This window comes from Chiloscyllium punctatum, chromosome 11, assembly GCF_047496795.1.
Source record: "Chiloscyllium punctatum isolate Juve2018m chromosome 11, sChiPun1.3, whole genome shotgun sequence".
Classification (NCBI taxonomy): domain Eukaryota; kingdom Metazoa; phylum Chordata; class Chondrichthyes; order Orectolobiformes; family Hemiscylliidae; genus Chiloscyllium; species Chiloscyllium punctatum.
This window is the reverse complement of record NC_092749.1, coordinates 12159769-12175495: the sequence shown is the minus strand read 5'-3', so window position 1 is coordinate 12175495 and position 15727 is coordinate 12159769. Positions and strand designations below refer to the sequence as shown.

At 42.0% G+C, this 15727-nt stretch overlaps 1 protein-coding gene across 1 annotated transcript in view; it reads left to right on the top strand.

The window, feature by feature from the left end:
• cd109 (CD109 molecule) overlaps positions 1-15727 on the top strand; it is a 140374-nt gene that overhangs the window by 67018 nt on the left and 57629 nt on the right. Inside the window, exons 19-21 of the mRNA XM_072580292.1 lie at positions 953-1070; positions 6780-6893; positions 8896-9114. Coding sequence (XP_072436393.1) covers positions 953-1070; positions 6780-6893; positions 8896-9114 — 451 coding nt within the window. The remainder of the gene's footprint in view (positions 1-952; positions 1071-6779; positions 6894-8895; positions 9115-15727) is intronic.

The following is a 15727-nucleotide window of genomic DNA, read 5'->3' as shown; positions in this document are numbered from 1 at the left end:
GAGAACATGGATGTAAGACATCTATTGATAAATCCAACTGGGGATTCAAGGGTCTTTACAAAAGGGTGAGATATGTTTATGCTAGGACTGTTGGAAACAAGCTTCCTTTAAGCAAACAGGTACATCGGAGCACCTCTGTAATGCTGTTAGCTGGGGGTATTTTATTGAATGATGAGATGGGTACATTCCCAGGAGAGGATGGTGCATGACTTTGAGTCATAGAATCATATAGCATGGAAATGGAACCTTTGGTCCATTTAGTCCATGCCAAACACAAACCCAAACTAAACTAGCCCCATCTTCCTGCATTTGGCCCATATCCCTCCAAACATTTCCTATTCATGAACTTATCTAAACTTGTAAACACTGTAAATGTACCCACATTCACCACTTCCTCTGGTAGTTTATTCCACACACAAATCACTCTCTTGTAATCCTCACTTCCTTTAAATCTTTCTTCTCTCACCTTAAAATATGTCCGTTAGTCTTGAAATCCCCCATCTTAGGGAAAAAAAACCCTGCAATTCTATGCCCTTCATGATTTTATAAATCTCCACAAGGTCACTCCTCAATCTCCTATGCTTGAGTGAGTAAAGTCCCAGTAGATCCAACCACTCCCTTATAACTCAAGCCCTCCAGTCCTGGCAAATCTCTTCTGAACCCTCTCCAGTTTGATAAAATCCTTCCTACAGCAGGGAGATCAGAACTGAACACAGTATTCCAGAAGAGTGCTTACCAATGTCTAGTACAACCCTAACATGATGTTCCCAACTCCGATACTTAAAGGTCTGAGCAATGAAAGCAAGCGTGCTAAAAACCTTCTTAACCACCCTGTCTGTATGTGATGTAAATTTCAAAGAGTTATATGCCTGGATATGTCAGTATTCTACCATAGGAAGGTTTTAACCACACTTTATGACCATTTCTCTCATAATTATTTTCTTTTGGTTAGTTCAAGTTCAAACGTTAGCTTCCAGAGAACAGTTCCAGACTCCCTCACCACCTGGATTGCCAATGCTTTTGTGATTTCCGAGAACAAAGGACTTCAGTTGGCCACCAGACCTGCTCAGGTAAGTCAACCCCACCTTTCAGTCTCGGAATAAAGGGTCTGTTATTTCTGACTTTAGCTGAGGCAAAATTTCCTCTTAGAATTCTGTAGCCCAGAGGGGTGCAGATGCTCTGAAGTTGGATAGATTCAAGGCTGCGATGGACAGAACTTTGTCTGTAAGGGAGTTAAGGAGTATGGGGAGTGGTCATGGAGTTGAAGCTCAAGATTAGCAATGATTATATTGAATGGCGCAGCAAGAATGAATGGTCTACTCCTTCTCCTGTTTCTTATGAGTTTGTGCTTTAGTAAAGGCCTTACAAGACCTTAAGATAGATTATGTTCTTTCAAGAGACCAATGGAGATCTGAGCTCCAAGCTTGGAGAGAGTACAGAAGCGGTTTACCAAGACGTTTCCTGGTTTGGAGGGTATTAGCTATGAGGAGAGATTGGACAAACTTGGCTTGTTTACACTTGAACATTGAAGGATAAAGGGTGACCTGATAGAAGTTTACAAAATTACTAGAGGCACAAATGCAATGGACACTTGGACCTTTTTTTACCCCAGGGTAGAAATGTCACTTAATAGGGGACATAGGTTTAAGGTATAAGGGAGCAAGTTTAAAGGAGATGTGAGAGGCAAGTTATTTTACACAGAGGGTGGTGAGTGCCTGGAATGTACTGCTAGAGGAGGTGGTGGAAGCAGATACAATGTCAGTGTTTAAGAGACATCTTGACAATTTCATGAATAGGAGGGAAATAGAGGGATATGGACCACATAGAGGCAAAAGACATTCCGTTTAGAAAGGCACAGTACTGGTGGGCCAATGGTCTGTTCCTGTGTCCCACTGTTCTTTGCTGTAACTTGGTCCTAACACACTCAGCATAATCTGGTGGATAGGTCCTGTTTCTGCATCTATAACCCAGAGGTCAATCTTCATTGTAAGGAATGGCAGAGAAAGCATTTAGAAATAAAACTGAGGGGAGGCTTTGGAGTACCGTGATGTCATTCAGTTAGCAATCTAGAGTCCTAAACCAATGTTCTGGGGATATGGGTTCAAATCACGCCTTGCAGTTAGTTAAAAAGGAATTCAATAAAAATCTAAAATTTAAAAGCTAGTCTAATGGTGGCCATGTAACTGTTGTTGAAAAACCCTTCTGATTCACCAGTGCCTTTTATGGAAGGAAGTTTGCCAATGGATCTCCGCGTGCAGGACCCAAACCGACTACAATGAGATTGACTACAAATTGCCCTCTGATCCTGCAAGCTAATTGGGGACAGACAATAAACACAAGAGACAACAATATTAAAATCAACAATCTTTCTGTGCTTGAGTAGCTCTATAATTTGTTTTTAATTCTTTCATAGGGAACAGGTGTCATTGGCAAAGCCAGCATTTCTCACCCACCCCTAATTATTTCCTTCTGAAATAACTGCACTGAGGCCAGTATCCCATCACCAAGACACCCATTCTTTACCTGTCCACAGTACAGAGCACGTACTGAGGAGACCTTCTGAACCCCCTTTTTTAAAAATGTAGGTTGAAGTCATATTGAATTGTGTAGAACTGATAAAAGCACAGAAGCAACAACAAAAGAAAACTGTTCCCTGCCCCAAAATGCAAAAATACAATTGGACTTAAGTCCAAATATAAACCTGTCCAGAGAACAGCATTAGCCCTCAATTAAAGAACTGAGCAATGACTTCCTCATGCGTCTGCCTTGCTGCTTGTAGTGGCTGATCCAGGGCTGGTGGCTGTTCTGGGTTGTGATCTTCCTCATCTTCTATGGATTGAAGCTCCTGCTTTTTTTTTACACCAGAGTGGCTAGTGACAAGCACTGCCCTTCACACCAAAGTGCAATGCTGAGTGTCATTCCTGTTTCTTTTATTTTTTCTTTATGCTCTTTCTCCAAGGACACCCGGGCTCTCACGTAAACAAATTCTTAATTTTTTTTTCTTTTCTTTCTTTTTTTTCTAACCCTCACACTACCGCCTAACTGCGGTAGTGCTTATTTTCCCCCAGCACCCATGGTGTGTGTGTATGTGTGAGACACAGTGAGAGACACAAAGTGCACGAATTTTTATTCAATTTCCACCACCAGGAAGATATGAAAAACACCCAAGTGGCCAGTGACAAGCACTGCCCTTCACATCAAAGGGCAATGCTGTGTGATCAAAACAGTGAAGGGGAGGGTAAGGACTAAATCAAAATAGAGTTGGAGGGAGAAATAATGCACTCCACTCCCTGCGGTGCCCACAGCTCCTGCTTATGTCTGTCAGCCAGAGCTCCCTGATTGGTTTAGGTTAACAACCTCAATCAGGAATCTCAAGGTCAATGAGAGCCACCTGATCTGGTTCCATCACAACACCTTCCTTTAGGGCATTCATGAACCAGGTGAGTTTTTACAACTGGCTTTTATGGTTCCAGATTTCTTGCCACAGTGGGGAGTTGAATTTCTCCCTCCAAAGCATTCGCCTCACTCTTGGGATTGCTGTCCCATGACACCATGTCACTCTATCTCCTTAATGACAGATCTTTCTGGAGCGAAGTTAGGAAGCATTTCAAGGGTGGTTGAGTTTGCTGTTAGTAGTAAATGGTTTGAGGTCAGTTGTTAATTTTAATTCTGACCTTGTGAGAGTTTTGTCAAACCCTGCATGGGAAAGGACTGGAATATGGAACTTTGTCATGGGAGAGTCATGATCTCTGTGAATGGTGTAACAGGAAGGCTCTGAGAAGAATCTAGAAGGGTTATGTTCCTGTTTAATTCTTCATTTATGGGCAGGATGTGAAATTCAAACATAGCCACAAGATGGCTCCAGAGAAAAGGGTTTGAAGAAAGTTGTTACTTCCTAAAGCGTTGCTTATGAAAGTTGTTACATTCAGTTCTTTTTATTCCACGTACACACTTTAATACCCTTCCCAAACAAAAAAAAAGCAAAATAAATCACAGCATCTTGGCTGTTCACAAATTTGATTAGTGGAGCCTGAAAGGGAGTTATTTCTCAAAATTTTTGTTCTTTGCTTTCAAATGGCATCTTGGATTTCTTCCGTAATATGTTGTAATCTTGCACTGCCTTATATTGATCATCCTCACCATTGGTGATGTGTCATTCCCACTAACAATCCCACAGACATCTGGAGAATTGGATAAATATTGGAATGGAAATGTGTTCAAGACAGTGGGAGGATAAGGCAGGGGAGTGATAGAGTGCTCTGAGGCGTTTAATATCTGAAAGGGTTTACTGATGTTATGAGAATGTCTCTGACTAGCAGGGGGTTGTTGTTGTGATGATTAGATTAGATTACTTACATTAGATTAGATTACTTACAGTGTGGAAACAGGCCCTTCGGCCCAACAAGTCCACACCGACCTGCCGAAGCGCAACCCACCCATACCCCTACATTTACCCCTTACCTAACACTACGGGCAATTTAGCTTGGCCAATTCACCTGACCTGCACATCTTTGGACTGTGGGAGGAAACCGGAGCACCCGGAGGAAACCCACGCAGACACGGGGAAACGTGCAAACTCCACACAGTCTGTCGCCTGAGGCGGGAATTGAACCCAGGTCTCTGGCGCTGTGAGGCAGCAGTGCTAACCACTGTGCCACCGTGCCGCCCACAGGTTTTCCTGAGTGAACAGGTTTTCCGTACCAGTTTCTGAGTGCCAAAGTCTGCGGTGTTAAACAGTATTGTGTACTTGCTCTGCATCTAACTTGATCTTTCACAAGAATCTATGATGTTTTTCAGATGTAAATGTAACGAGTTATTAAGAAATATGTAAAAAGAAATACCTGATCAATATTGATCCTCTTAGTTGCTGAAGACTTCATTTCATACCCTTCTCCACTTCAATCAATGATTTAAATTAATCCCAGCAAACAAAGCTGGTGCCCATGAATCTACCCAAGGCATCCAGATGGTACTTGTGGACCCAACCACAATATATACCAGACAGCCTGGAGTTTGGTATGCCATGGCCTCCTGCACTCTTTACTGAGCCAGGGGTCATCCCCGAGCAAGATGGTAATGGTTGAGTGGGGGATATGCCAGGTCATGAGGTTACAGGTTGCTGCTGGAGTACAATTCTGCTGCTGTTGATGGCCCACAGTGCTTCACAGATGCTCAGTATTGAGTTGCTCAATCTGTTTAAAGTCTGTCCCATTTAGCACCGTGATAGAGCCACACAACACGATGAGATGATTCTCAATGTGAAGTGCACAAGGATTGTGTGGTGGTCACTCTTACTAATACTAGGAGCATAGGAATGTAGGGACAGGAGTAGGCCATTCAGCCCCTCTAGTCTGTTCTGCCATTCAATGAGATTCTGGCTGATCTGTGACCTATCTCCATATATCTGTCTTTGGCCCATTTCTCTTAATACCTTTACTTAACAAAATTTTATGTATCTCAGACTTAAAATTAACAACTCATCCTGCATCCATTGTTATTTATGGAAGACAGTTCCAAACCTCTATCACTCTTTGTGTGTAGAAGTGCTTCCTAACATCACTCCTAAGTCATCTGACTCTCAGACTAGTTCTAAAATTCCCCAACAAGTATAAATAGTTTATCTTTATCTACCCTGTCTTTTCATGGTAATATTGTGAAGACTTTGATCAGATCACCCTTCAATCTTCTAAATTCTAGAGAAAGCAGGCTCAGTTTATATGATCTCTTCTCAATAGTTAACCCCTGAAGTCCAAGTATCATTCTTATCGATCAATGTTGTCCTCCCTCCAAGGCCAATATATCTTCAAGTGCTACAGATGGGATTTAACCAAAGTTTTGTATAATATTGCTAATGCCAATTGTTCTATTTAAACATCTGCATCTTTGTGCTTCAGTCCTTTAGAAAAAAAGGGCAACATTCCATTAGTTTCCTTGATTATTTTCTGCATTTTCTTTGTGACCCTTTAAAGATCTACGCACCTGAACCCCCAAGTCTCTTTGGATGTCCACTTCATACCATCTTGAAAGCACTCTGATCTATTCTTTCTCAGTCCAAAATAGATAACTTTATATTTGTTTACGATGAGCTCCATCTGTCACAGTTTTGCTCATTCGCTTCATCTATCAATGTCCCTTTGTAATTTTATGCTATCATCTACACTGTCTACAATCTGCCTAGCTTTGTGTCATCAGCAAATTTGGTTATATGACTTTCGGTGCCATTATCCAAGTCATTAAAAAATAACGTGAATTATTGAGGCCCTGACACAGATCCTTAAGGGACACCACTGGTCACATTATGTCAACTTGAGTATCTACCCATTATCTCTACATTGTCAACCACTCTCCCAATTTACTGTCATGGATCAATGCATCTGCAGCAGGCAGATAGGTGAGGATGAGGTCAAGTATATTTTTCCCCCTTGTTGGTTCCCTCACCACTTGTTACAGACCCTGTCTAGCAGCTATGTCTTTTTGGACTCAACCAAACTCAATTATTTGGTTTAATTACCTTGAAACAGCCTGAAGGTATTATATTCAAACTATATAGAAGTGATTATATGTAATATTCTCCTGTCCTAAGTCAGTACCATTGTATCTGCCTCTGCCAACAGAAGGAGACCTGGGGTATTTCCATTCATTAACTAACACGTTGAAACTAAACACATGCTTTGGCTTCATCAATTACTTGAGAGCAGTCTTCATCAGATGGGTTCATCACCAAATCTATGACCTGTGTTCCTGTGTCTATGCTAATACCAGTTTGTTCTGTTTAACAGTTGGAAGTCTTCAAATCTTTCTTTCTGGAACTAAACCTCCCGTACTCTGTAACCAAAGGCGAACAACTCATTTTGGAAATAAACATTTTCAACTACCTTCAACAGGACCTAGAGGTAATCCCTCTCCTGCAGTTTCAATCTCCTACATGAATATTTTGTAGTTGGGATAAAATGTTAATGCATTCTTACGTCGTACCTATTCGTAACGGCATTTTATGAATACTGTCGGATCATTTCATCCTGCCATAACATTAGATTAGTGAGCCAAAGACTGTGCTTCAATTAACTAGAAAGAGCATATTGTAATCACTGGTATGAGGATACAGAGAGCAGAAAATCAAAGGGAAGAAATTGGTGACCATTTTTGCCTGATAAACATCACAGCAGGACATAATTATATTTCTGTTCCAATGGCTCCTCTAGAGGGTTTTTTTTGTGATTCTCAGGGTGTACTTTATGGTTTGCAGGGTCTAATTTGCAATTCTCATTTATTTGTTAGGTGAGGTGGTCACAGAGTAACACTGCTGCCTCTATTTGTGTTGACATAAACTCACACAGAGGTAGAGATAGAAGATTTCATCAATATATTCAATAATTATGAAACTCATTAAAATTGAAGCCATCGCACAAAAGGGCTGCTCAATGTTCCACGATATCAGAGTATGTAAATTGGCATGCAGCGGCAGGTATAAGTAAGCAATAAATGTTTTTCAAAATAATTAACTTATACCTCTGCCATCACTCTAATAGCACCTTCCATAGATTGATGGGGTCATAGTCAATGGGTTTCCATCATACAAGACCAAACCTGGAACATTTTAACCAGACAGCTGCTATTTACTGCTTCTCAGATCTCTCTGTCTCAAATTTAAATTTAGCAATCAACACAATCTTCATTTTAACAGCATCTGTGAGATTTTCACTCATATAACACCTAAACATGTCCTCTCTACCTCCTGGTATCAGCAAGCACGCTGCTCTGGGCTTTGGCTCCCCACTTTGACCCATGCCAAATGACCTCAGGCTTCCATTACCAGCACATTGAATCCCTACAGTGTGGAATCAGGCCATTCGGCCCATTGAGTCCACACTGGCCTTTTGAAGAGCATCCCACTCAGACCCACTCACCCCCCCCCCCCCCATCCCTATCCCTGTAACCCTGCATTTCCCATGGCTACCCCACTCTAACCTGCACATCTTTGGATTGTGGGGGGGAACTGGAGCACCAGGAGGAAACCCATGCAGACACTGGGAGAATGTGCAAACTCCACACAGTCACTTGAGGGTGGAATTGAACACAAGTCTCTGGTGCCATGAAGCAGCAGCGCTAACCTCTGAACGACTGTACCACCCCATGATCCCTGGTCCAGGCTGCCTGTTCCTAGACATCATCCCTATCAGCTCCAGACCTGTGCTCTGCCTCCTAACCTCTCTCTTGCCACCTGGCTCTTGGACCTCAACTCTCAAACCCAATGTTGACCTCAACCACCCCCAGCTCCCAGCCCACAGCTGCCACTCTCCGGAACCCAGTTCCCTTTGAGAATAACATGAGTATTGTTTTTGGAAAGGGATGAATTTAATAATGCTTATAGAAATACTGTCTCATTCTAAATGTGATTAATTCAGTTGTCCCTTAGAACAGGAGAAGGCGATGACCCAGTCACATTATAGTGAGACCATTAATCCTGAGATCCCAGAAGTGTTCTCAGGGCTAGGGTTTAAATCCCCCCCATGGCAGATGGTGGAATAATAATCTGGAAGTCAGAGTTTAACATTGACCATGAAACTATTGCTGCAGAAAAGCCCACCCGATTCACCAATGTTCTTTAGGAATTCCAGACCCACAGCAATGTGGTTGGCTCTTAACTGTCTGGGATGTTAGGGATGGGACTTAAATGCTGGCCCAGCCAGTGATGCCCATGTCCCATGAATGAATAATTTTTAAAAAGCCATAATCATTTTAATAGGTTTGTTGAGCCATTCATTGTAAGTGTTGTTCTAAAGGCTTGTCACGGAGACAGAGAGAGATAGAGAGAGAGAGAGAGAACTAACAGGGCTGGGTAACTCATGTTGCAGATGGCTAGATACTAACTTGTTTATATTTTTTAACGTGCAGGTTTGGGTGACAGTTGAACTAAGTGATTTGTTTGATTTCATCATCGTACCAGATGAGAAGGATCTGGACCTCAACAAGCTGAAAGGCTCTGTGCTGAGTCAAGATTCCCATGTATTTTATTTCCCCATCAAGATGAAGGGCCTTGGCAAGATTCCCATCACCGTTAAAGCCACATCTGGAGTTGCATTCGACGCTGTCACCAAATACGTTTTAGTAAAGGTAGCATTTTGGTTTGGCAGATTCCAATTCCTTGTTTCTTTCTGTGACGTAAATGCGGCAGATTCAGAAAGAGTAGAAAAAGGAACAGGAGTAGGCTGGACATCCCCGCAAGATGCAATCATTATACACCTTCACACGTGCCTATGTGTTATAGTGGATTTGATGGAATGTTACAAAAATAACTCTATGGGTTAAGTGATCCAAATTAATGAGATTATCAGCAGTTATATTTGTATATTAATTAGTATTAATCAGTAAATATATTTATATATGTATGTAGTCAATCTATATTAAGCAGTAAATATAAATATTATGCTATATATATATATATATAAAATCTGTAATCTACTTTAGACATAGTAGAATATATATACACACTAATGAGTGGAATTATAGCTTAAATGATTTTTGACATGTTCAACATGTCTAACAGCGAGTGTAACTGCGTTCTGCCCATCGGGGACCCCATTTTACGATGGCATGCCTGCAGAACTCAGGTTTCCTGACACCAGTCATGATCTCACTCCAAGGTGGTGTCCAACGAGAGCTGCAGAGTCCCTGATATTAATACTGTTCTGGTTCCGTGCTGTATCACCATTGCTTAGTACTCTCAGTACTTTCAGTTCTTTTCCAGATTTTGTGCAGACAATAAGCTGAAAATATTATCCAGGTGGCCACGTGTCAACTGCATTAAAATATGATTCCCACTGACAAGCAAGGTTATACAGTCACCTAAAAGCCAAAATAAGATGTTTTTGCATCAGGCAAGTAATCTTCCACTTGTCTCTAACTGTCATGTCCAATTAACCCTTAGCAATTATCCCTTAATGGTTTGGTTTGAAGATATCATTTTTAATATGACACAACCCTTGCACAGATACAAATAGAATCATAGAGTCATACAGCACAGAATCAGACCCTTCACTTCAACCAGTCCGTACCAAATGTAATCTCAAACTGAACTACTCCCACCTGCCTATTCCAGGCCCATATCCCTCCAAACCTTTCCTATTTGTGTATCCATCCAAATGTCTCTTTAAATATTGTAATTGTACCCACATTCATCACTTCCTCAGGAAGTTCAATCCACACATGAACCACCCTCCACGTAAAAATATTGCCTCTTCTTTTTTATATCTTTCTCCTCCCACCTTAAAAATGTGCCCCTCCCTAGTCTTATGCCCCCTTTTGGGCAAAAGACAACGACCATAAAGTCGATCTACAGCTTTAATTATTTTATAAACTTCTATCAGGTCGCGTCTCAACTTCCTACCGTCCAATGAAAAAAGTTCCAGTCTATCCATCTCTCTTTATGACTCAAACCTTCCATACCTGGCAACATCCTGGTAAATCTCTTCTGCTCCCTCTGCAGCTTAATAATATCCTTTGTATAGCTGGGTAACCAGAACTGGACACAGCAAGAAAGTTATTAAAAGGCACTTGATTAGGGATTTGATATGGAGAGGAATGTTATGCCATAGCAAAGCAGTTGTGCTGAACTATTATGAAATAATTGATTAGTCTCCACCAGAGGGTTTTGCCCAGTAGGGGGCACCACATTTTGGGAAGGATGTCAAGACCTTGGAGAGGTTGCAAGAGAGATTTACCAAAAATATGCCAGGTGACATAAAGAACAGAATTGATACAACGATGTTGTCTACATGGACTTCAGCAAGATGTTCAACAAGGTTCCGCATGGTAGAATGGTTAGCAAGGTTAGATTACATAGAACATAGGGAGATCTCACCAATTGGATACAAAATTGGCTTGAAGGCAGAAGACAGAGGGTGGTGGTGAGGCCTGTTTTTCAGATTGGAGGCCTGTGACCAATGGTGTACCACAAGGATCGGTGTTGGGTCCACTGCTTTTCACCATTTCAATAAATGATTTGGATGTGAATATAGGAGGAATGGTGAGTAAGTTTGCAGATGACACTAAAATTGGAGATGTTCAAAGTTTGGGAGAAGATTTGTAGCTTGGGTGCTCGTTGTTGTGGTTCTGTTCGCCGAGATGTACTAGACAGTGAAGAAGGTTGCCTCAGATTACTATGGGATCTTGATCAGATGGGCCAATGGGCTGAGGAGTGGCAGATGGAGTTTAATTTAGATAAATATAAGGTGTTGCATTTTGGTAAGGCAAATCAGGGCAGCACTTAAACACTTAATGGTAAGGTCCAAGGGAGTGTTGCCGAACAAAGAGACCTTGAAGTGCAGGTTTATAGATCCTTGAAAGTGGAGTTATAGGTAGACAGGATAGTGAAGAAGATGTTTGGTACATTTGTCTTTACTGATCAGTGAATTGAGTAGAGGAGCTGGGAGGTCATGTTGTGGCTGTCCAGAACATTGGCTAGACCATGTTTGGAACATTGCATTCAGTTCTCATCTCCCTGCTTTAGGAAAGATATTGTGAAACTTGTAAGGGTTCAGCAAAGATTTACAAGGATGCTGCCAGGCTTGGAGGGTTTTGTGCTCCAGGGAGAGGCTGAATAGACTGGGGCTAGTGTCCCTGGAGCATCAGAGGCTGAGGGGTGACCATATAGAGGTTTATAAAATCATGAGGGGCATAGATAGAGTGAATAGCCAAAAATGTATTTCCAGGTTAGAGGTGTCCGAAACTAAAGGGCATAGGTTTAGGGTGAGAGGAGGAAAGATATAAAAGGGACCTGAGGGGCAATGTTTTCACATAGAGGGTGGTGCGTGTGTGGAATGAGCTGCCAGAGGAAGTGGTGGAGGCTGGTACAATTGCAACATTTTAAAGGCATCTGGATGGGTATATGAATAGGAATCGTTTTGAGGGGTATGGGCTAAATGCTGACAAATGGGAAGAGATTAATTTAGGACATGGACAAATTAGATTGAAGGGTCTTTTTCTGTGCAGAATAACTCTATGACTTTAATTAATGGTAGGGCCCTGGGTAATGTTGTAGAACAGAAAGTACTAGGAGTTCAGGCGCACAATATTTGAAATTTACATCACAGGTAAGCAGGGTGGTTAAGAAGCTACAAAACCAGAAGTTGCTCGAAAAGTTCAGCAGGTCTGGCAGCATCTGTGAAGACAAATCAAAGTTAACGTTTCGGGTCCGGTGATCCTTCACAGATGCTGCCAGACCTGCTGAGACTTTCCATCAACTTCTGTTTTTGTTTCTGACTAACAGCATTCACAGTTCTTTCGGCGCTTAAGAAGATGTTGAGCAGGCTTGCCTTCATTGCTGAGACCTTTGAGTACAGGAGTTGGGGTGTCATGTTGAGGTTGTACAGGACATCAATGAGGCCTCTTCCAGAGTTCTGTGTCCAGTTCTGGTTGCCAGTTATAGGAAGGATATTTTTAAACTGGAGAGGGCTCAGAAAAGATATGCCAGGATGTTGCTTGGAATGGAGTGTTTGAGATATAAAAATGGACTGGATAGGCTGGGACTTTTTTCACTGGAGCATTTGAGGTTCAGGGGTGACCTTATAGAGGTTTATAAAATCAAAAGGAGCAGAGAGAAGGTGAATGACAAGGGTATTTTCCTTCAGGTGGAGGAATTAAAGACAAAGGGCCATATTTTTAAAATGAGAGAAGAAAGATTTACAAAGGACATGAGGGGCAACGTTTTTACACAGAGGGGCTGGTGTGTGGAACAAAATTTCAGCAAAAGTGGTTGATGCAGATACAATTACAACCTTTAAAAGACATTTGGATAAGGTCAGGAGGGATATGGGCCATGTGCAGGCAGGTGGGACTAGTTTAGTTTGGGATTATGGTCGGCATGGACTGGTTGGACCGAAGGGGCTGTTTCTGTGCTGTGTGGCTGTATAATGGGTATATGGTAGCTCACTGGTTAGCACTGCTGTATCCCAGAGCCTATTTCAATATCCATCCTTGGCTTACTGTCTGTGTGGAGTTTGCACATTATCCCTGTGTCTGCATGGGTTTCCTCAGGGTACTCCAGTTTCCTCCCACAGTCCAAAGGTGTGCAGGTTAGGTGGATTGGCCATGGGAAATGCAGGATTATGAGTATAGAGCGGCTTTGGGTGAGAGGCTTTTCAGAGGGTTGACTCAATGAGTCAAATAGTCCCTTTCCATACTGTTGGGATTTGATGATGATGGACTTGAAGCATTGAAGCCAAGTGCTTCTGAGAGCAGAGACGTTTACGAGTTTATGAAATATAGATGCTGCCAATTGTGAGGTAGACTAAATAAAATGGAGGTTAAAAATATAGCCTTTAACCTTACATGGTACAATCATTAATTTGTCTTCCCAGACGTTAAGGTGAAACAATTTCTGATAGTTGGGAGGTGTGAATGGGGTAACCTGAGAACACAGCTGAGGAGAGATGAGAATGTTATTCAGAATGCAGCAAGTTGTGACCTGGAATCTACACTGCAGTTCTAAATTAAACTAATCCTGCTGAAAAATAACATTTCTCTTCTACACATCAGGACTTACTCAAGAATGCCAAATTTTAAAAATAAGCGATAATTTATTTTTGCCTATGAAAATAGCGCTGATTGGTTGGCTAGTCAACACTGATTGGTTGGTGTGTTGTTATGGAGAAAGCTCTCGGGAACTATTGATCTGAATGTTTTGTTTTAACTCAAAAAGGATCACAATACCCAAATGTATTCCTTTATTCCTGTAGAGGGCAGGGTCCTGCACATGACTATATGAAGCTTCCAATAAGTGTAAGTGAGCCACATTGGTCATCCTAGATTGCTTGTTAATGGAATTATTTGGTCACCTGGGATTGTTCAGTAAGTTTTGTCCAATTGCAGAAATACAACTCATTTTGACTTTGTGTTCTCTTCTTTGAAATAACGGGATCTATTATGCCTCTAAAAGGTTGGACAATACCTCTGCTTGAAGTTACCTGAAAAATTATGATGTGGAGGTGCAGGTGTTGGACTGGGATGGACAAAGTTGAAAATCACACAACACCAGGTTATAGCCCAACAGGTCCATATGGAAGGACTAGCTTTCGGAGCACTGCTCCATTGTCAGGAGCTGTGGAGCAGGATCATAAGACACCTTGCTGTGTTGGCAAGCATGACCTTCTTGGAGATCCTCTCTACTTTGAGCCAGCAGTTAGTGGTGTCGGTGGTAGTCATGATGTGGAGATGCCGGTGTTGGGCTGGGGTGGGCAAAGTTACAAATCACACAACACCAAGTTATAGTCCAACAGGTTTAATTGGAAGCACTAGCTTTCGGAGTGGCGCTCCTTCATCAGGTGATGATAACCTGATGGACTATAACCTGGTGTTGTGTGATGTGTAGCTTTCGGAGCACTGCTCCTTCTGATGGTATTGCTCCACAGCTACCTGAAGGATTTTTAACTGAAAAATAATGCCTCTGTCATTTTTTCCCTTTACTCTTCCAGAGGAAGTGAGCACTTTTTGACAAAGGTCAGCATTATTGCCTATATCCATTTGCCCCTGAATGAGGTTATTTTAGAGAGCTGTTAATACTGCAATGCGCCCGGAGTCAGCAGACCAAGTAAGGATGGCCCATCTCTCTCCCTAAAGAACATTCATGGACTGGATAGGCTTTTAGGTTTTGTGAGACCTTTAATTCCAGACTTTAAAAGTGAATGTAAGATTCCACCAGCTTCTGTGGTGGGATTTCAATACATTATCAGCTTGCTGGTCTAGTGACATTGCCACCATGCCACCATCTCCCAGCGTAACGTGCCCTCAGTACGTCACTGGGGCATCAACTCAAATCTCTTTCAGGCTACATGAACCCCCTCACCTTCTGAGTCAGGGACCTGAGAGCTACCAACTGAACCATGACTAACACCAGGCCATCTTCAGCTCGTTGAAAGAAGCTAAATATAAAATTCCGACTCGGATTTCACAATTCCTGCCATTAATGCTTTTGGATTTGACGCTCCTTGGCTGTGTACTTGGATTATTTGGACCGTGTCAAATCCATTTCAGATCCCTGCTTCAGTGTTCACCTAAAAAAGGGACAACAATGGGGAGATTGAATTGAACCAAAATTTTACAAATGCATTGCAGATGTTGCGTGGCACTAATCTCCACTACGTCGGCCGAGTTACAGATAATGGAGACATAAACTTGTTGTTTAACTTGAAGTATGAGCTTTGGCCTAGGTTTAAGCCGATAAGTAGCCTCAAGTGAGTTTAGAGATCAGGACTAATCCCTTAACTCAGACTCTTTCAAAGCCAACCTTTTATTACTGCTGTGAAACTCAAGCGTAGGAGCCAAAACCTGGAGCGCAGGAGGAGTTTGAAGGGGATATATCACAGAAAGAAAGAAGCAGAAAAGTGTGTTGACTGGGAGAGATGAGGAAGGATGCAAAGGGTTAAACTCTGGGGGCAACAGCATCTTTATTTGCTGGAGATATGATGGAAGATGGCAAGAGACTAAGATCAGGAGAAATCAGGAGTTACATCGAATGGCAAACGACTCGAGGTTTGAAAGGGAAGCCAATGGTGGGAAGAAGTTCCATGCTTTTGATGTCTTGCAAAAGAACATAAAACCCAGAAGCAAAGCAGGCCGTTCAGCCCATTGTGTTTGCTCTGCTATTCACTGAGCTCGTGAGTGATTTGATAATCCTTAGCTGCATTTTCCTGCCACTCCTCTATAACCTTTGATTCATTTGTGATTAAAA